At 41.9% G+C, this 22277-nt stretch overlaps 2 protein-coding genes across 2 annotated transcripts in view; one reads left to right on the top strand and one right to left on the bottom strand.

Moving 5' to 3' along the window:
* The window catches only part of CACNA2D4 (calcium voltage-gated channel auxiliary subunit alpha2delta 4), a 180530-nt gene that overhangs the window by 103419 nt on the left and 54834 nt on the right, over positions 1 to 22277 (top strand). The gene's annotated exons all lie outside the window — the stretch shown is intronic.
* LRTM2 (leucine rich repeats and transmembrane domains 2) lies at positions 1889 to 12873 on the bottom strand. The gene is made up of 4 exons (XM_035127346.2): positions 12610 to 12873; positions 9448 to 9601; positions 4886 to 5476; positions 1889 to 2683 (listed from the first exon to the last, which is right to left on the bottom strand). Exons 2-4 carry the CDS (start codon positions 9512 to 9514, stop codon positions 2226 to 2228), a joined length of 1116 nt encoding a protein of 371 aa, XP_034983237.1. The 5' UTR covers positions 9515 to 9601; positions 12610 to 12873; the 3' UTR covers positions 1889 to 2225.

Here is a 22277-nt window from a genome sequence, read left to right as displayed (position 1 = left end):
TTTGCTGCCCTGGGCTCCTTTGAGAGGAAGGGTAGGAGATACAAATTTAATAAACAAATGAATCTCATTTCCCACCGTCTCCTCCCTAATGTCCCATGAGAATTTTTTTCCTGCCACACCGTTTCCGTCTGAAGGTTATTCCCTCTTTTGGGATGTGGTAGTTCTTTGCTAATAGGATGGTAGAGGGTTGAATTACTGCTCCCAAGATGTAATCTTGAGTCCTTCACAGTGTTCTTGTTGGCTGACAGGAGATTTAGGGATGAATTAAAGGAAAGTAAGCATTGCTTCTACTCAAACCAGCAGCAACAGTTAAAGAAAGAACTTGAGCTCATTGAAAGGCATAAGAATTTGACAAAAGAAGGAAGAATTCTGAAGACCTGCTCCATGCCCAACTAAGGTAGTTGTTGGGCTCTGCTCCTGAGTTGCTAGAGAGATACCTTGGAATCTGGGCCAGCTGCCAGTTTTTTTCATGACTGCAAGGATCACAGTATCCACAAAAACTGCGGCTGCATGACCTCTCATGTCATCTTCCTATCCCAGGAATACCTGCTGTGACGGGCTAGAGCAGGTTACCATGGCAATATGTGCTCTCCCCTGGAGACAGCACTTTATCCCACTTTCAGTGATATAAAATGAGTCCTTATGTTGGTTCCCTCCTCCCTGCCATCAGTTTGAAAAGAAATGAGGCTGATGTGCTTGGGAAAGATGCCCTGCATAAGAATCCATGTGTGTTCAGTATGTATGTGCACATGCATGCATGTGCTCATGTATGCATCTGTGTGTTCCTTGAGTGTATGTGTGTATTATATGCATGGATGCTGCAGATAATAATGCTACTCTCCATTTTTGAGGAGGACTCTTGCATGGCTGTTTACATGCACTAGTGTAATTCATACATGCCTATATCAGTAGAGTGTTTGCATGAAGAGCTGACCAACATTGACCCTGAACAGCATCTCCTCTCTCTACATTTACACTGATACTCCTTGCTGTCTTATTCATGGCTCTAAATCATTTTGTCCAATTCTCTCCATCTGAACCACACTGTGTTACATTGCATATAGCCACATTAATGTTTCTGGTTATGACCTACAATGTGTGTTGTTTCTGTAAAACCACTTCCATACTCCTCCCCACCACTACCCAAGTCCTCAAAATACTCTTTCTAAGGAGATCAGAAAGGCTGTTCTCCTCTTAAATCCCTTCCAGAGACCCACTTCTGCCACAAAGACTATAAGAGCCTTTCAGATTAATTCTCTAATATCCCAGAAAAAAATGTTTTCCCTTTTGGAGGATACACATTAGCCTTCCCAAAGTAACTGTCCTTTTAATAGTCATGACCCATCCTTCCTTTATTTCACCTTTGCTTCTTCTTCAAATACTTTTTAATGTCCTTCATTGCAGGGATCATAAATTATCATCCATATCAGGCAGTAGCTGGCACACTTTATAGCGCTCTACAAATAGTAATCTACAGATGGTCTGCAAAGGACAGAGGTGTGTATATGAATACGTCTGTGCATATATGTGGGTGATCAGCCTATGTTAATATTTTTATTTGTCTGCACCCTTTGTTGTGTAGACTAGACTACACAACCGAGTGAGTATATGCAATGCGTATTTTTTTAATGTAAAAGGATATTAATTCCTTTGTAATGTTAAAAACAGGAAAGTCAAATTCCCTGTGGATATTGTGCACTCAGTTATAGGCCTTTTGTCAGTTCTGGGCTGGCTGTGAACTGGGTTTTTCTGAATATACAGCTAATGGGAAGGAGTAGATTGTCATGCAGTAATATCAGTGACCAAACCTGTGAAGTTTAGACACTTTCACAGGAGTTGTCTTAGTGCCTTTGGCTGCTTGTTTTGTTGGTAAAAGATTCTGTGGTGGTATGGGAATTTCTGAAGGACTCAGGAACTGAAGCAGAGGCAAGATAGTGCTAGGTTGGCTGAACTTCCCCATAAATGAGCATCTGTGGGGAGTCTTGTGCAAAGAGGAAAAATGATAAGCACTTGAGGTCTGACTACAGTTTATTCACTTGGAAGTACATGAGGACAGAGGCAAGTGAGAGGGACTTGAACCCAGAGCCAGGTGTTCTGAACCTAGAAGCATGTTTTACTAATTGGATAAATGGAACAGCAGCACAGTCAATCTGTACGTCTTGGAAGATGTGAAAAGGCCCAAAACATATCCTGTTCTCTTCTGCCACTAATTTCCAATAAGGTATTCATGCCACAGAGGAAATCTGCTTTTGTTCCTCATGTTCGCCTTCTGTGTCACCCATTAATGGCTGCCTCTTCTTCAGCTCCCGGTGGTACTTAGCCATGAGAGATGCATAGATACAGCCATATGCTGCTGCCACTACCATCATAATACACACGATGCCACAAACCACCCCAGCTATGATGACTGTGCCAATGGCTCGGCGTACACTGACAGGCCGGTATCTTTGTTTCTGGGGGCAACCCACACTGGGATCCTCTTCTGCTTCAGGAGTTGTTGTTTTAGGCTTGGGAGCAGTTGGGGCTCCCTTACTGCAAGGAGGACCAATATTGTCCAGTACAGTAGAGCTGTTCTCATCCTCCAGCTGGGAACAGTAGTTAAACATCTCCATGGGCACCATGCGCATATCTTTCCCCCGTAGCTCCTTAGGCAGGGTACATGCCAGTTGGTCTATCTTTCCTCCTATCCCATAAGAAAAAAGAAGCACATTCAGTACCTTATTTTGGTATTGGATCACATCATGTTCAGTGCAATAATTCATTTCAATACATCTGCTGTGGCTGAGCACTTAAATATACAGGAATAGTTCCCTCTTCCTGGGGTGTAGCTTATGTCAAATGCTGACAGTTTCTAGGAGCTGCAGGTGAGAGCTGAGTGTGGGTTGGGGACCAAAGGTGGACAAACTTCCTCAGAAGGAGCATGATGGAAGTACCCCTCCCCTAACACCCCAGGTGGGGGTAGCTGGTGGATTTCAAACCCTTGGTGAATTTGGGACTCCCCCTGCATGCAAAGAGAGACTCCAAAGCGGATGAGACCAATAGTGGAACCAATGATCAAGAAGGCAATTTCTGTATGTGCTGTAGAGGGAAGTGAGGGGCAGATGAGGCTCGTCAACCTAGGAAGATAGCCCATCTAGAAGGAAAACTGTGATCCTAAGCCTCTGCTGCCTTGTGGGATATCTTTGGAAGAAGAAAAAGCTAAGGAGTAAACCCTACAAATCCAGTATGGAATCCCTAAAACGGTGACACCTTGTACACCTGTGTCATCTCCTGCAGCCAAGTTGGTGCTCTGCTCTCCTTTGGAACACATCAGTGAAGCCCAGGACCTCCATACACACTGCCCAGGCCTGCGCCCCAGGAATGTCACTTAGCTGCTAATGCAGCAGTTTGACTTTACCCCCAGAGGCTCACTCCATTGTCTCTTTAGACAGACGGATGCCATCAACAAAGCCACACACACACACCTTCTTTAACAAAGCATTTGGCCATTTTGAGTCAAGAAATGTGTTACACAGAGAACATTCTGTTTGGAAACGGGAGCATTTTTCTAGGTGACAAGTGTGAGACACAAGACAGTCTCAAGTTATGGGGATAATTGTCTTTGTGGAATATGCTGGAAAACACCAGTTTAGCTATTCTTTTTCCACAGCCTTATAACCACCAGCAGTGTTGATAGTGCATAACTGATGTCACTGAGATTTTGTCAATGAAACTCAGAAGCCTTCATAGGCTGAAACTTCTAGTAGATTAGAGTCCCCTGAATAATGTGTGGCTAAACAAGAGCCCTCTGTATCCATCAGCAAAACAGATATTGATTGCTACCCTAAGAGATCCTGCTACCTTTAGCCCTTTATTGCTTTCTGTTTCAACACAATGTAAGAAGAATGTCCTATACATCGCTGCTGCTTTCCCCCCGTCTACTAACACTTTATAACAATGTTTAACTTGCCCTTGGCCCAAAATCAAACTCACAAGGTGAATTGGAAAAAGAATTTGAACAACAATCAATGACATTACTAACAGAGAGCGCAGGGGGACGGGACTCGCCTGTATCAAAAAGGGTAGCCAACAATTAAAGCTCTTGCTTTTAGCTCAGGTTATAGTGTTTCAGCAGTTAGAAATTTTTAACATTTTTCATCAGTAATAACAACACACTGCAGTTAATTGACTCAAAGGTTACTGTTAATTAACACACCACCATTGACATATATGCTGCTGAGCCATTTTCCCCCCAGGTGGGAGAACTTAGATATAAAATTATGGTGGCCAGGGCCCTGGCTCTATTGAAACAGTGAAATCCCCATTGAGAGAGCAGAGGTCAAAGTTCACTGTGGGAATCTTGCACATAATTGGTAGTTCTAAGGTCAAAATCCAAACTGCGCAATATGACCTCTGACCTTCCCTCTGTTTGTTGTTTAGCACCAAACCTTTTCAAGGAAAATATATGAATGCATTCTGTAATTCATTTTGCATTCTAGCAACTACACGTTCCCCTGATCTTTTTCCCACTGTAGTGATTTGCAGCCAGTGAATTCGGAAACTCCAAAATGATCAAATGGGCTTGATCCCTTCCTCATCTTGATCCCTTCAATTATATCCTCTTTTGAAAGTTTGGACAACTGTCAGCATTTGCAAAGAGAAATTTGGATGAGAAGATAACCTTCAACTTCAACTACAACATGCTACTCTGTAACATAATACAGCAGGATTATGATGCATAGTGACCATTCTCCATATCTGAGAATTAGAATTTAGGTCAGCCTGATCCGTCTAACTTGTCTCTCTTTTCTGTCTAGCTGCTCCTTTTCAGCCCTTTATAGCCAGCAAAGACTAGGAGTGAATAACCTTCAATATTGAAATTTGGACCTCTCTCAGTGGTACCTACCTCTGTAAGAGAACCATTCCATCCAGTATTTGAAATCTCTCAGGTTGCAGTCACATTCCCAGGGGTTGTCCCCCACTTGCAACTGCCGCAGGCTAACTAAAGGCTCAAAGGTCACCCTGTCCAAATTCTGCAGGCGATTTGACCTGAGGGAAAGCCAACGGAGAGAGGGCAGGTCATCAAAGATGCCTGAGGGGATTTGAGCAAGCCCATTGATGGAGAGGTCCAGCTGACGCAAAAGAACAGTGTTCTGCAGAAGATCTTTATCCAGGCTCCTGATGCTGTTGTTCCTCAGCTGTAGTTCAGTGAGGTTTACTAGGTCTCTGAAAATGTTCTCAGGAAGTTGGTCTAAGAAGTTGTTGGAAAGATCCAGTCTCTGGAGGGCAGAGAAATTGGAAAAAGTTTGTTCTGGCAAAATGCTGAGTTGGTTGTTGAGGAAAAGGAAGGTCCTGGTATTTGTAGGAATGTCCAAGGGAACTGATGAAAGGCCCAAACCACTACAGTCCACCTCCAGAGTACCGTTGTTGCATTTGCAAAGGGAGGGGCAAGCAATGAGGGACTCTGCTGCACAGAATGAAAGCCAACAGGCAAGCACTGCAAAAGAAAAGAGGGAGAAAGAACACATATTAAAACGTCATCTTTGGTAGACTGTATGCACAGTTCACTTAAGATTTTTGCCTTCCTTTGCAGCCAGATGCAGAGTGTCTTCTCATGTCTAGTGAGAAGATTCTACCTCTTGGGTTTTTGAGCCTCATGCCCAGTTGGTATGACCCTATATAGCAGGCACGTCCAACAGGTAGATCGTGATCTACCAGTAGATCACTGGACATCTGTGGTAGATCACTAGCTTCCCCCAACTATCTTGGGCTCCCTAAAAATGCTCAACAACCTTGAACCCCAAAACGCAGGGTTAGACCTGAACCCCCCCCCAACCATGCCTTCCTCCTCCCTAAAAAAAGCTCAACTTTGACCTGAACCCCCTGAACGCAGTCTCTCGGGAGTTGGCCACCCCTGCTATATAGGATAGCTTCTTAATAGTCTGTTCTCTTAATAGTCTCTGTGATTAGACTGATAACCAAATGAGCTTCCTCATGGATGAATCTTTGTACTGCCAGATGGATTCCCACAGTGTGAACTTCCTTTTAGCCTTTTATGAGCTAGCAGGGCTAAGGAATAAACATTCTTACAGTATGGTGGGGGAGAAAGGTCAGCATATTCCCAGAGGGCTTTGCTGCCTGATTCCAGTGTGCTTCAATATAATAGATGCAATAAAGCCAAGCGTGATGGAAGAACAACCCAGAGCTAGAATAGAAAATTGCTAACTCTTTCTAAATAATCAGAATAGTTTTGATAATATTTAATTAGGCACCTTTAAGTTGTTACTTAGAAAGCAAATTATCAATTCATTGTGTTTTCTTAAGAACAGGATTTGTGGTGGACAGAGATGATTTTGACTCCAGTACAAATTTTTAATATATTTAGCATTTTGCAGTCAGTGTCCAAAGACCCCTGGGTTACACATGTACTAAAATCCGTATCTAAGACCTAAATAATGAAGCCTGAAAAGAGAAACCTTGCACCATTTTCTGAAGGTCAACAAATAAGCACGCAAAGGATGAAGCAAAGCAGGTAATAGGTTTGAAAGATGTGTTCCCCCAAAGAAAATGCCCTTCCATCTGCTTCCCTCAGTGGAATGAAAGAATCTTAAAAATAGATGGTTCTACCTGATTTTAATAACTTAAAGGTGAATAAATGTTCCCAAAGTCAGCAGCCCTTGATCTACAGTTTAAAAAAGCATTACAAACTGCTTTCATTTTCTAAGCACATCATACATTTTGGATTTGGGTTAAATCCAAAACCAATGAATATGCATATGGACCTGAATACTGATACCTAATTCAAGGGCTAAATCCAAATCTTATACAGTACCTGTTTCCCACACAGTCTTTGGCATTAAGTAATGTGGTATTTGTTGAACTATTTCAAGTTCCAAACAAAGTCTGTAATCTGCAGGATTCTTAATAAGTTTCTTCCTCTCAGTTAAGTGAATTGACATCTATACAGGTCCAGCAGATGCTGATTCAAGTTTCTACACCAACTCTTCTAACAAATGTTAAGCAATAGGCGGTGAGGGTAGGGGTGTTCTGTGGCCTCAAAGCAGCCTTTCTACTAAGAGGCCAGGGTCAATAGCATAGATGTTACAATGGATGCCATGAACCCAGAAAACAGATCCTGTTGGCACCAGAGTTGATATTCTCTGTCTAGAGGTTTTTAATTCCACTCAGAGTATCTCATTCTATGGATGTAGGATAATGCTTGAAAGAACAAGAGGGAAGGGGAAGTGACATGAATTGTGCAAGTGATCTTGCTTTTCTTGGAAGCTTGACTGAAGTACCATATTAATTATACAGTGCTCTCTGTGATGATGAGAGCACATTTAGCTGCTTTGTGTACAGGGAAAGGTGAGAATGTATCAGGTAAGGCTATATAGGTGACACTCTTCTATGTCTGTTTTAGCAAATGCCATCCTTTCTGCTCTAACCCCTAGTTGAGCACCTCTGGGAAACCACCATTAGTACTGCTACCCCTTCCAGACATCTGGGTGCATAATTTCCTGAGAATTTTAATTTACACCACAACTCTACTACTATAATGATGGCTGAGAGAGGCAGGGGGACACTGTTACATATCTTCCGGAAGGAAACTCCAACAATATCTACTAGGCAAAAAAGTAAGGTCATGGTGTGGTTAGTTAGGGGTACAGGTATGGTTACACAGGTCTCAAAAGGCAGTGTGCCTGTGAATGCTCAGCAGAGCAGGTAGGAATTTTTTGTCTCATGAAAAGTAGCATTAACTACTAAACAATAGTCTAAGTGAAATATTCAGCAGAGTGTATGCTCTTATGTCAAGAAAAGGTAATGTTACTTTGTGAGATGTTCAGGACCATAGTAAGATGATCTAGGAATATAAGATTAGGTCTGGGCTCAGTGGCGTTTAGAGTAAATAATTTATAATGGCAATCCAGGAAGCAAGGGTGTATAACAAAGGCAAGCCTCTTAGGCAAAAGGAAATAATTTCCTCTGTAAATATCATCAGCATCTTGTGTTCTGACCCCTAGTCTTTCTTTTTGGTTTGAGTCTATACCCCCTGCCTAGCTTAGCTGCATGTATCCTCATTAACAAAAATAATTCTCTTCATAACTCACTGCAGAGATGGCTTGGTGGTTCCACTGGAGTACATTTAGACTGAAGTCCTATACTTGCTTATCCAGGAATAGTTCCCACTGAACTAATGGGACTTACTTCTAAGTGGGTCTGCATAGGTTTGTGCTGTTAGCCTGCCTTAAACTTCTATTGTTCCTGCTTTATCATATCCACAATTTTTAAAGCTCTGGAGCTAATGCCCCAGCAGGGATTATTCATTGAGAAGACGAACAATGTGAGCTCTTTTGGAAACTATTAGTGGGAAAGAAATGTTGGTGTGTTCGTGCAAGTATTACACGAAACACATCAACATACCACTGCTTCCACTTTTTTTCTTAGTGCAGGACTTAACTCAACTTCTTTAACCTTATACTGTAAGAATCATCACAATGAGTAGTTTGATGGAATTGGCCCAATATAGGCTGCTTCACAAATGACACCAACTGGACTTTGACATTTGTAAAGCTTGTGAATATAGTTAATGTGCTCTGTAACATAGGAAAGAGCCACTTAAAATCAAAGTATAGTCCTTTGCAATGTGACTATGACAATTGAATAGCCTGGTCAACGTATGACATGACTGTCATAAACTGATATGGTTTTGAGATGTGCATCACAGGTCCTCACATCATTAACCTCACACCATTAACCTTTCCCTATGAGTGTTTGGCCTTCTCTGTACTGCAAAATAATGGGTGTTATATTTTTAAGAGGGCAAAAATATTAACTTTTGTGGGTTGTTGTGATACCAACATATACAGGACTGACTGTGAAAGGTGATAGAGGTTCCTTTGCATATTGGGCATCCTTTAGGCATTAAGAGCAAGTTGGTACCCACTCTTTTGCCACTCTCAAGCCCGTTCAAATCACAGTCCGTAACCACTGATTCTTGTTATTATTATCTGCAACGTGTGAAAGCACCGTTGCTTCTTCCTTTGGCATTACACTTCTTGTCATTCATAGAAAAAAAATCTGAGCACTATACAGTGGTGCCTCGCTTAACGAATACCCTGCTTAACGAAATTTCCGCTTAACGAAAGGATTTTTTGAGTAGAGGTTGCCTCGCTAGACGAATTCGTTTTATGAAAAATTCATCTAGCGAATCACGGTTTCCCATAGGAATGCATTGAAATTCAATTAATGCGTTCCTATAGGCAAAAAAAAATTCAAAAAAAATTCAATGCATTCCTATGGGATTCGCTAGACGAATTTTTCGTTATAAGAAAAGACCCGTGGAATGAATTAAATTCGTCTAGCGAGGCACCACTGTACTCACTATTGAAATAAAAACACTCTCCCTTCCCCTCACTGGAGAAATAGGGGACAGCCTCCTGCTTAGCAAACAACCTGGACAGTACTTACAGCTAGTTTTTCTCCATCTCAGGGAAAGCCTGTTGCTCCACCAGTAGCCTCCACTCAGAGACAGCATGATGGTTACTGTTTTCCCCGTGGTATCTTGTGCCAGCCAGCCAGGCTGGCACACTTTCTTGCAGGAATGAACAGCGGTCTGACTAATCTAGAAGACAAAAGCAGAACAAAAGAGCATATGGCTATCAGGTGTCTAACAGAATCATATATAGGTCTGGAAGAGAACTCACTAAAATAACTGGCTTTACTATCGGGTAAGGTGAGACATCTTTAGTAAGTTTTTAAAAATAAAATATAAAATAAAATAGAATGTGCTCACTGAGGATTGGCAGAGGGAAGAGCATCTCCAAAATGCTGCTAGGAATGTGTAGGGAAGTTGGAGCAATTTTTCTGGGAAATCTGAATGCTAAGATAAGGCATGGTACCATCTTGGAAGTGCTTCCCAACTGCCGGTGAAGAGCAAGGCCGATGAGATAAGATGGTTGGCAGGGGAGTGTAGAAAAAAGGCTGAAAGAACTCTGTCAACCCATAGATATAAGAAAACCACATTTTAATGGACCTTAATCAGAAAGCAATAATAGATAATGAACAAGGATTGTTCATTGCTTTGAAATTGGCTAGATCAGTGCAGGTGTATTGGAGTTTTTTTAGCAGAGAAATGCATAAAGGTAGATGGGAGGGGTTTAAGTTGCATCATTAATTACTAATCACATAACAAATGATATCCAGTTTGTGTATCCAACCTTCCTTGTAACCACACATAAGTGCAATGAATTGCATTTATGAAATATTGCAGTTTTGATAGCAGAAAAAAATGCAATGTTGCTACACCAAAAAAGTAAACCTGAGGGAAGATGTGCAGATTATGTGCAACAAACAAGAAACAATTCTGGAGGAACTTGCACAAAAAGACCTGAAGTAGCCCCTTTCCACTCCATGTCTGGCAGTATTGACTGTATGCAATCCCTCTTCTGCTCTGTGGGGAAAAACATTGCTTCCTCTAGGAAACACTTGAATCTTCCCTGTGCCTGCTTTACATGTTTCCTGTGTGTGTGTTAAGTTCAGAGCAGGACTAATAAGTCACGCATGGAACTGCTTGTTGGAAGTTCCTTGCTAGCTAGGTTGATGACGTCCTCCTTATCATCACCCCACTTTCCCCACTGCAAATGCTGTCCCATGCCCACACACCCCAAGGCATATTGTTGTTTAGTTGTTTAGTCGTGTCTGACTCTTCGTGACCCCATGGACCAGAGCATGCCAGGCACTCCTGTCTTCTACTGCCTCCCGCAGTTTGGTCAGACTCATGTTGGTAGCTTCGAGAACATACCGGTATAAACATTCCCAATTAATAAATGATACCATCATGGTTAAATGCAGTAGAAATACATTGTATAGAGTCATGGTTGCCTCAATTAGTTTGCAACAAGAGAAATCCCAGTGCCAGTTTTAAGCCTGTTCAGAAGCTAAATCTTCTGACCTGAACATCCTGGCTCTAATCCCAGATGTGTGTAACTTCTCACTGGCAAGAGGAAGCCATTCTTCATGTGCTTAGGGACACCCTAGAAGCTGGTTCACAATGCAGTTCAGTGGTAGAGCATGTGCAAAAGGTTCCAGGTTTAAACCCTGGCATTTCCAGGTGGGGCTGTGAAAGACTCCTCTTCTCTTATTGACCTTGTGGCCAATAAGTGTAGATGACAATGAGATAGATGGAGAGTGGCCTGGTGGTATACATTTCCTACCATTTGATGACCACAGCATCAAGTGATGACATGCATGTGTGACTTGGGCTGTTGAAGGTTTAACACCACAGACCTTTCATGCCACTTCATATACAATGCTGTTAATTAGTTCAGATAGTCATCTGATTTTCAAGTGTATGAAAATCAAGATATGCACATGCACGGCTTGTGTGAACAAGTGCTAGGATTACTTCATTCATTCCAGGGCTACTTCACATGTCCCCAGCATTAGGAGGAAGTTGGAAGACTAGACCTGGTGAACCGCAAATGTGTCGTCTAACCTACCAATTTCCCTGTAGTCAGCTGTAGTGCTGCACAGATGCACTGAAATCAGGGCTTCAGAACCCACTGGGAGAAAATAAGTACATAAAATGCATACAGCCATGCCCCTAGGGACATGCTTGGGGCTCTTTTGTGCTGCTAAGCTTCCCTTCCCCCTCATCCCTTCTGACTGACAAAGTGGGGACAATGCCTGCAACAGGAGTTCCCATCTCCAATTTTGGGGGGAGAGTGCTGGTGGTTTATACAGATTTAATTTTGCAGCAGCTGAAGAGCAAACAAATGAAAGCTGAGGTTTTGGGGGGTGCAGGAATTACATTTTAATCTAAAGGAAGTGTCTGTATGTCAGAGGAGGTGAGCCTCCTAATTAGAAACCCCCAAGATAATCAGTTTTATCCCTTGGTGATTATAATGAGCCACCATGACAACAGGTTCTCCCCCTGCCCTTTAGCTACCAAAGGCAGGGCAGGAGGGGTCACTGTTTCTGGGAAGCATCATTTACCGCTCCTCCTGCTGCTTTTTCAGATTTATTCAGGGGGAAGCTTTGCAGCCCACCCACTATTGGCTCAGAAAGGGCGAGAATGCCCACTAAAATCCAGCTTCCTCCTCCCTCCTCCCTCTTTTCCCAGTTCCTCCCTGCCTGCTCTTGGAAAATGTTATGTCTCCCTTTTGGCTTTATTTTTAGATTTGTATAATATGCCCGAAGCTCAGTCCGTGTCCATCATTTTCCTTTCCTCCTCCCTCCCCTCATTCATTTATTCTGATGGGCAATCAAATCCTCCCAAAGGCTCTTAAAATCACACAGCACAGAGGGCGAGAGGATTTGGTGCGATTCGTGAAAGCTGTTGAGAGAGATAATCTGACACGAGGATGCCGAGGTGAAAGATATTAAGAGCGTTTACAAAATATCTGCCTGCCCCCCCCCACAAAACACACACACAAACCACATTCCAGAAAAGAGAGAGAGAGTTGGAATCTCTCCTTGCACTTCCTTGCAAAAGGGAAAGCCTCAAACCCCTTTGCACCTGCCAAGAGCTCAGGGCTCCCACCCCAGTGCTCTTAACCAGCTGCTGGAGTATCCTTCGGACATATTCCTTCCCTCTCCCCCTTTTTGCCGAGACATAGCAGGAGCACTTACCTTGAGATGCTCTGCTTATCAGCCTGGGCTCTGGCCAAATTCTACCTTCTTTCCTCTCTTTCTCTGCCTCCTTGACTCCCAGCAAAGAGGTTTGCTCCTCTCCGAGTCTGTGTCCTATTTAACTCCCCTACCCCACAGGAACCAGCGGCAGAGTTAAGCTGACAGCCACAGAGACTTAGCAGGCTGTGCTGGATGGCTGGGCTGGAGAGTTGATCAGTTTCAAATCCTGTTGTGGAATGATCCTGTCCTTCCCTCCCTGAGGTATTAGGAACTGCCTGCCACTCTCTTTGCCTCTCTCATTCCCACCCCCATCACTCAGCCTGGTTTTGCTCTACAGCTGCTGCTCTGATGTTATCAACAATCCACCTGTATGGCTGGGCTCAAGTACAACCAAAGAGACATACACCTTTCAAAAGGACAACTTAACAATGCTGCTACCTGATTGTGCTGAGGACGTGAAGGCAGAAAACATATTTATTAAAAAAAGAAAGAAAGAAAAAAGAAGCACTTGAGCTTGACTGGGAGCCATGCCAGTCTTTAATCTCAAAACTCTTTCCCTGACTCCTGTGTAAATTGCCTGTTGTTCTTACTTAGGGCTGGTTCACATATCCACATTTCTCGTGGCATCGTGATGGCTTGTCTGTGTGAATGGGCTGTCACAGATCACACACCTCGGTTGCATCCTTCCTATTACCCACACAACACCTTGAACACAATGTTTTTCTTTGGAATGTCAGTTCACACAGCTAATATTTATCAGTCAAGTGCAAAAAAACCAACAACCTGGTGATGTGCAGGAATTGAAGAAGGGGCATTTTGCATGTTTACTGAGGCACTGTTCTTACTTCATATGCCCCAAGACTGTGTTACTAGCATTAAATACGGGTTCCAGAGCTAAGGTCTGATGAACCTTGGCTCAAATTAAGCCACGTGGAGAGCTTTAGCTGCCCCCCTGGCCACCGAACCCTAAAATCTGTGTTCAATGCCATGAGCTAGATGGAAATCTATGAAGAAATAACAGCAAAGAAGTTGCTTCTGAGCATGTGCAAAGTGCATTTCCTGTACCGTTGAATCATCACAAAAGTCATCACATTCTTTCTATTTCCCTCTCCCTCCTTCCATATGTGTGGACATCCCTGTGTGTGCTGTAGATTAGAGGATTTGACCCATTTGAGTACCATCCCCTTTCTTTTAAGAAACTTTTTCCTGAAAGAGGCTACCTTAAAAAAAATATGTTAAGATCTATTTCAACATCAAGATTAACTACAACAGAATCATTTTCTGGAACGTATTATACATAATTAGCAATCATTTGGGAATGATAATATTCCCTTATTTTAATTAATAGACTCTTACATCCATCATCAATTTCATCTATCACTCACGATTACTATTATTATACTACTGTACTTTGAAAAAGTCTGCATGTAGAGTTAATAGATCACATCCTCATCATATGTTTAAAGCACTTTTAAAGTACATGACTTTCACCAAAGAATCCTGGGAACTGTAGTTGCTAAGGTGCTTGGAATTGTAGCTCTCAGAAGGGTAAAATCAGGCAAAATATAACCATTATTATTTTTTAATAGTCTGAGAAGTAATTGTGCTGTGGTTTGGGAGTTAAAGATCTATTTAATATTCTTGTTTTACCAACATCATTCAGATGCCTCATACCTTTAATTATTTTAGTTGTTTCTTTCCAGAAATCTAGAGTCTTTGTGCTCTTAACAATAGCATGAGAGAGAGAGAAATTCAACAAGCACACCCTTTTTCTAGATCACTGAGGGAAACTGTGTCTGTTGAATTCCTGCTCATCTTACAAACTGAAGGCAAGTTGGGGTAGCTGACATGATACCCTCCAGATAATGTTGGATTAGCCTCAGCCAGCATGGCCAATGGTCAGGACTAATGGGAGGGCACCATGTTCACTCCCCATGAGTTAAAAGGAATAGATTCATTGTCAGAGAACAAATGAGAGGTAGCAATTCTAGTCCTCACCCTAAAGCATCCTCTGTAGCACTGCTCTTCGGTTTGTGGGTCAGGAGGGACCCACAAGTGTGTCACGAGCAACTTGATCTTGGGTGGGTCACAGCAGAATCATAACCACCATTTTCTTTTTTCTGTATGGGATTTTTGTAAGGAAAAATGAAAGAAAGAAAGTGGGGGACAATGCATAAAAGAGGATTGCAGCAGGTACACCTTGGTCACATTTACAATGCATATTGCATTTACCAAGGTTTCCTTTTCTATACTTTCCTGATACCTGGCAAATGAGAAGCGAGCACAGGAAGATGATATGGACGGTTAGAGAACTGGGTCCCATGTTGTAAGTTTCAGTTAATGGCGGGTCTTGGGTTTGAAAAGGACTGCTGCTCTTCATAATTCTCCTCTCCCTTTTGGGAAGGACTGTGGTTCAGTGGTAGAACATCTCCTTTACAAGCAGAAGGTCCCATGTTCATTCCGTGGTGTTTCCAAGACTTAGTGTATATAATATTGAGATAGATCAGGCATCCCTAAACTTCGACCCTCCAGATGTTTTGGACTACAGTTCCCATCTTCCCCGACCACTGGTCCTGTTAGCTAGGGATCATGGGAGTTGTAGGCCAAAACATCTGGAGGGCCGCAGTTTGGGGATGCCTGAGTTAGATGGACCAATGGTCTGAATCACTATAAGGCAGCTTCCCATGTTCCTGTGTTCGCAGGTGTGGGTTTTCAGATTAAACCATGCAGAGCATGTGATAAAGTGCACCTGACCCTCATTGGGATTTGGATGTCTAGATTAGATATTAGGTTCTGATAAATCAAGGCTAACGCTGCTGCTACTGCGCTTATTTATTAATCACCTTCCACATCTCAAGGTGATGTATAAAATATAAGCAAAAAGGGAGAGCAAAATAATTATAAACATCACAGAAAATAACAAGAATCTTTAAAACAAAAACAAAAAATACCAACAACCCACAAATAAACATGCAAATAGACGCCCCTGGCAGCATGAACTACACGCTCCAAGACATGGGATTGTGGCTTTAAAGCCCTAACCTGTTTTGCTATCTCAAATGGTTGAGCATGTAGTTAAATATTCCTGTGCAGTGACATTTAAGTGTGTAGTCACATGTCCCTGAACAGACACAGGGTTCCAATCTGGAGAAAGTTAGGTACAGCATAAGACTGAAATCATAAACATCTTACGTAGGAATACCCTCCCTTAAAAAATGGCATTTATTTCTGAGTAAATGAACCAGGCAACTCTGCTTAGATTTATCTGTGTGGGCATAGGTATGTGTGGAGCCCAGTATAGTGGGGTGGGGTGGAGCCCTGGGTTTAAACAAATAGATCTGCTGTCATTGTATATATTTTAAACCCTCAGAAGTCTATGAAGATTCATGTTAGCAATTGAGATAGGTTTTTCATTATCTTAATTGTATTATCCTTTACAAAATGTTCTTTCAATGTGTGCATGTTAGCAGGCGCTCTATATAATCCATGCCGGTTTGCAAACATATGCATTTATAGCTTATGCACAAACTTTCCTCCACATGTTTCTATCAGTATAATGTAATGTCTATATTTGTCAACACTGATATCATAATCTTCACTTATTCTAGCTTCTGTGCGTCATCATATCTAGTCTCTGGACTCTTTCTCTGGATTCCCCTTTCCTGAATACAAAAACTGCCAGATCACTTTGACCTGTGGTTTGTCTTAGCACAGCATATTTGAATTTTGGTTGCAAAGTGTATTAAAAAGTCAACTCCACTCCCTTTCACTCAGTCTCAACAATTTTAGATAGTAGAGATATTCAAAATGTTAGGTTGGCTGCTGTGGGCACCCTAGCTAATAACTGTTCACATTTGTGTCCTTCATGAATTCCTAGAGTCATCTATCATTCTCAGTTACAGTACATTATTGACCTCTACTGCCTCTGGTTTTGCAAGTAAACTTTGTTCTCTATGCTATGTATCTTGTGAAAAAATAGACATTAAAAATAATACACATTTTAATGAGGTTTTAAATAATTACAGATTGAGGTGGAAACATGATGGAGTAGAATGACAAATGGCAAAATGGGCACTGATAAAGAACCAGGCTTTATCCACCTCAACTCTGGAGCAATGTTATGCCAGGGCTTCAGAGACATTGTGGGGAAATTAAAATGAAGCCACTCAGAGGAGTGTTGAGTTCAAGTGACTATACACAGCATTTTAGTCAGTGGCTAGGTAAACAGTGAGCCGTCTTGAGGGCCCAACATCATTAACTGTGTCTAAGCATTGGTCTTCAATTATTGGAACATGATCCAGTTTGGGACCCTGCCTGAGCAAAGATGGGACATGTCAGGTGTATTAAGCACATCTTTTGGAGATAAGAAAGAGAGAGGTGGAGAAAGATGGAGAGAGAGAAAATGCAGTCTTGATAGATATGATGAACATAACAATATTGTATTAGATATGCACACATTAAAAGTAGGATCTGTTTTTCATCTTAGGGTTATCACTGTGGTGGGCAGTAATCTAGAGGAGTGTTTTTTTAGGATGCCTAGACCAAACCATTGTGGTCACATAACAAAAATGTTAAAACATAATGCCTAGCTAAAAAATAAAACCCCACGCGTGTCGAGTAAATGGCTTATGAATAAATTTGTCTATGCTGCAATTAGAGGTCTGCCCTGACAAATGCTGCCAAAAATGATAATCTCTCTTTTAATCTTAAATGTTTGATTTCAGCTATTCCTTGTTTTATGGTTACTTATTTCCTACTTCCATTAGAAGTTGGAAAATATTCAATTGAAGCAGTAGAACAACACGTCACATGACACTGCATTTAGAATAGCAGTGTAGCCTGCATATTGGTTTTGTTTTTTCTAGATTCTATGTGTGCTACCTGGTGCTAGTTTAGGACATCAGCTTGTCTAGAGTCCTCTCTTTCATTTTTAAAATACTGTATAACATACCCATGTCATTCCAAAGAGGAGGAAATGTGCAGACAGCATTCTGTCCAATTGTTTAATAAGAATAATGTTCTCTCCTGCCTTGCAGCCAGCAAGGGGAAACTACTGTTTAGGGAAGTTTTAAATGTTTTGTTTTATTATTATTATTATTATTTATTAATAATATTCTGTTGGGAGCCACCCAGAGTGGCTGGGGAAACCCAGCCAGATGGGTGGGGTATAAATAAGTTGTTGTATTACTGTTGTGATAGATGTCAATTGACCAATAGAGAAGCAGAGCTGAATCATGGTGGAAAACAATATTCTCCTTGAATAAAATTATCCTAGAGTAGCAATATATTCCCATAATTAAAACTACTCAGTATCCCTTTCTCCATCCCTGACCATTGGCTGTACTGACTGAGGCTGATGCGTGTTGTAGTCCAGAACACATGGAGGGCACCAAGTTGGGTAAGATAAAGATTTTGATTCAGAAAGGTGGGACTGTTCAACAGGTGGTGGCATTCTTGTGGGCCAAAATTTCCTACAAGGAATTAGTCCAATGTGTTAGGCTTCTTTATGCCCCTTCCAGATTTATGTGCTACATATACCGTAAGTAATATAGTCTGGTCTCTGTCCCCATTGACCCGTGCAGTATTTTATATTGTGGTGCAGTCTAAAGAATATGGCCAAGGGTGCGATAAGCTTCACACTTCTCTTGCTTGTACAATATATGTTTCTCTGGTGGAGCTTGTGGGATGTGTTGCATGTGGCACAATTGGTGGAATGATTGGGATATGGATGGACAACTAGAAAAGAGATACATAGTTCATTTTAAAATCCAAGTCAAAGTATCTGGTTTGTAATTACAGTATTTTGAAGGCTGACTGAAATCTGTTACTCCGTACTACGGCTGTATGCAATTACAACCGACATTTTACTCTGCTAGTTATGAAGCCATCACATTTCCTCCTGACCAAGGCTATGCTTTACAAACACAGGGCTCATCCACACTTAGTTTTTGCCCCACACTTTCTAGGGACAGGTTTGCTCTTTAAAGCTTCATATCCGAGCACTCAACTGCTTTCCCCAGGAAAACTTGCAGTTTAACGCTAAATCAGAACAAATAGCAAATCAGGTTATCTGTGGATTGCTGTTTGTTCCGATTTAGCAGTAAAGAGTGGGTTTTTACAGGGAAAGTGCTGCGCCCCCCCCCCAAATAAAACCACGCTCTGACGCAGAGCTTTAAAAAGTGGGCCTGTGCCTAGAAATGTGGCACAAAAGGAAGTCTGGATGGTTCCTCTAAAGAGAGATGGCTTTCTTTTTTGTGCACAACTGCAGATGCGTCATGATTTAGGAGGGCAGTGAATAAGCTAAAATGGTCACATTTTCTCCTTTTGCATGACTGAGGAGCAGGTGCATGTACTGTTGAGGTAACAGAAACAGGGGACAGTAGAACACACAAGCCTGCCATGTCTTTCCCCAGCAGAATTTATTGGGCTCTCAGACTCAGAAAGAAAATGGAGGCAGAACGAATGAGAAAGACCACTCTTTCGTAGCATGAGCCAACTTCCCCAGTTTTTGCGGCATGTGCCAGGAGCAAATGCACAACTATTAGAGGAAAATGCAAAGTGAATGTGCTAGATTTGCATAATTAGCTACCAGTTTGCATAATATGTAAGTTAGGCTTTCCAGATTTGGGGGGGCCGGGGTGCAACAACCCTAAGAAACGTCATCTCGCATTGAAGGGTACAATAGTTCATGAGAAAGAAATGGAAAATACTATAACTCTCTCTTGCTTAAATTGTAAATGTTAAAGATTGGATTATTGGAGTGGGTCAGGGCCACACAACTTGTGATCCACGAAGGTGAACATAGTAGACTCTGACTTTAATACCCCCCTTCCCCTTTTTGCAATCCTGGGCAGGCAGAAAATGAGGAGGTTTATTGAGCCCCTGCTAGGCCACCAGCCATGAATGGTGGGTTCCATTTGGCATGGTGGATCATAAGTTGTGCAGGCCTGGCTTAGTTGCACCAGTTGCTTGCTGGGGAAGTGTAGCTGTCACCGTGACAGTTCTAGTGCTAATGCAGAATTTGTTTTCCATAATTCTGGGCTCTGTGAAGTTGCTGCTTTGCTTGTATTTTGAAAAGCATCCCTGAAATACTTTGATTACCTTGTTTCTGGGCAAGGCCATTCCATTCATGTGGTCTTGGTAACCTGTTACAATGAGAGGTGTAATACCTCATGAATAGGCAAAGCAACATGATGTAGTACCCACTAATATTGCTTAATATGAGCTATTGGGGGGGGGGCTATTTAAGGTTTATTAATGTCCAGCCTCCTCACTTGTCCCTCAGGCATTGGGCAGTTTACAATTTAAAACTAATAGGCATTTAAATAAAAGCTGATAAGCTTTAATGTCTAGCTTCCTTTCCTGTCCCTCAGGCTTGAGGCAGATTATAACTAATAAGCATTCTTATAAAACCAGGCAACTCTTTAAAAATTATCCTTAAACAAAGTGTATTAATGCTCATTAAATTGTAAACTGTCCCAAGACTGAGGTATTGGAAAGGAGACTAGACTTTTAAATAAATAAATGTTACTTTCTTATTTTAGGAAATGGGCCACTTAATACGAGCTCCAAGCCAGGAAGTCCCTAGTTCAAAACTCACCTCAGCCTCAAACTCTCTAGGTGGCCTTAAGTAAGACACAATTTTCTCAACCCTTATTTGTAATATGTGGATAACAGTACTGGTTTACCTTACAGGGTTATTGTAAAGACTGCTGAGAACATATAGCTGAAGCACTTTAATGCACTATATCAGTGCTGCTGGACAATACTCAAGCAACAAGTCAGTGATGAGATCAGGCCCAGTGTTAAGCACCCAGTATACTTGAGCAGCTGCAAGAGTCCACATGTCCTGGAAAAGTCCACCATTCCTCCTCTTCCCTTCCCCACCATCAATTGGGCCCCCCTAGCAGCATTGTGCTGGCACTGACAGTGCCATGCAGGTGATAACACTGTTGGTGAGTGTGATGGCAAAACCTACCTATGAACTAGCCAGAATCCATGGAAAAACCTCTTGTGATGCTTTCAACAAAGCTATGAGTCTTTCCCAGATGTTCTTCCAAATGAATGAAGATACAGAATCTGCCAGAGAAACTGTTTGTGAGTTGCATTCCCAGTTCTGCCCCCAGGGGAATGCTTGAAGGAAGGAAGTTTCTGATCCGTTCTACCTTTGAATTAACAGTCCATATGCTCATGTTAAGGATGAACATCATCATTAGCTCGGTAAACCATTGCACTAAGGCATTTAATTAATAACGACAATCCTCACCATATCAAGCATTTCTACAGTCTTCTAAAAATTACATCTAAGTTCATGCTATAATTTGAGCCAGAGCTCACTCTGAGACTTTAGCTCCAGCTCTCAGTTATGGAACATATGATTGCGTATTAACTCTTGGTTTGTGCCACTCTATAGCCCTTTGGCATTAAGGGTCAGGTGTAAAGAAGTGGAAAGTAGAATACAGATTATTTAAGATTTAAGATTTGACATGACAATTCATTTATAGGGCCTCTGCTTTGAGTGCTCAGCCCGACACCTCCAATATTTAACTCCTAAGCAATTGCAATTCCATGGTCATCATATGGATTATGGATTAATAACTGATTGGGTGGATTTATTGATCCTGTTTTAGTGAAGTCCTCAGAATGGCTCAAAATATTAATGAATTGCAATTAATACATTAAAAGCAATACACTCAAAACCAAGCAAACTATAAACAGACCACCTGGGGCAAGAGAGGGCAGCCGGTGTTTTCTGGGTCTACTTCCCTCTCTCTATTGTTTATTTTAAAATTTAATTTATATCCTACCCTTCTTCCCAGAGGAGCCCATGGTGACAAACACTGAGGTGATAAAACAGTTCAAATGTCTAAAAATACCTAAAAGCAATTCCAATGCAGATGACCAGGAAAGATTTCCACTTAAAAGGTTTGTCGAAAGAGGAAAGACTTCAGTTGATGCCAAAAAGACAACAGAAATGGCACTAATCCTTCCCATAGTGTCTTACTACTGATTTACAAAATCTTGCCATTCAAGACTTGTCATTCCCTCCTTGAAACCAGGGCCGGCTCTAGGTATAGTCCCGGTGGCGCGGGATGCCAGGGCGCCGGGCCGGCAGGCGGGGCACTGTGCGCTGCGAGGGCGGGGGCGCTGGAGCGATCTCCGTGCCTCAGCGCCAGGGCACCCGACCTGCTCGAGACTGCCCGGCTTGAAACCCAACCAAAACAGTGATGAGGAAATGTTGGAAGTATCTGAAGACTCATAAGATCAGAAAAATAAGTTAGATCAGTTGCAATGTGGAGCCTTGAGAGTCTTCCAGACTTAGGTTTAAAATAAGTGTCGATTTGAAGTCTTCTTGTTTCACTCTGGGCTCCTCCAGGTTACTTGTTTATTGAGTTTTCACCTTGATTTGCTTGTACAAATCTTGCATGGAAGTCTTTATTTATTTATTTATTGACCTTTTATTCTTATTTGTTCTTGAGAACACTATGTGACAATGAGGCTTCATCCTACATTCATCATCATTTCTTTGTGCAGTGTTTATACATCTTCCTATTAATAATTTGTTCATTCTGCATTTCTGTGCATTCTTTTTTAAAAGTGGGTTTCTTGCACTAGGACAACAGAATGGCTTAATCACTTTAATAACACAAGCCTACAGTTCCCGGTAT

The sequence above is a fragment of the Zootoca vivipara genome, chromosome 10 (genome assembly GCF_963506605.1).
Source record: "Zootoca vivipara chromosome 10, rZooViv1.1, whole genome shotgun sequence".
In the NCBI taxonomy this organism is placed as follows: Eukaryota; Metazoa; Chordata; class Lepidosauria; order Squamata; family Lacertidae; genus Zootoca; species Zootoca vivipara.
The sequence above is the reverse complement of the archived record's forward strand: the minus strand, read 5'-3'. Positions and strand labels throughout refer to the sequence as shown.

Excerpts from the sequence above, each read along its gene's own strand:
- LRTM2 (XM_035127346.2), bottom strand. The coding sequence starts at position 9,514 with ATGCTGTCTCTGAGTGGAGGCTACTGGTGGAGCAACAGGCTTTCCCTG. Across the intron at positions 5,477-9,447 it reads GAGATGGAGAAAAACTAGCT|TGCTTGCCTGTTGGCTTTCA; the intron begins GTAAGTACTGTC and ends TTTCTTTTGCAG. Across the intron at positions 2,684-4,885 it reads GGAATGGTTCTCTTACAGAG|GAGGAAAGATAGACCAACTG; the intron begins GTAGGTACCACT and ends CTTATGGGATAG.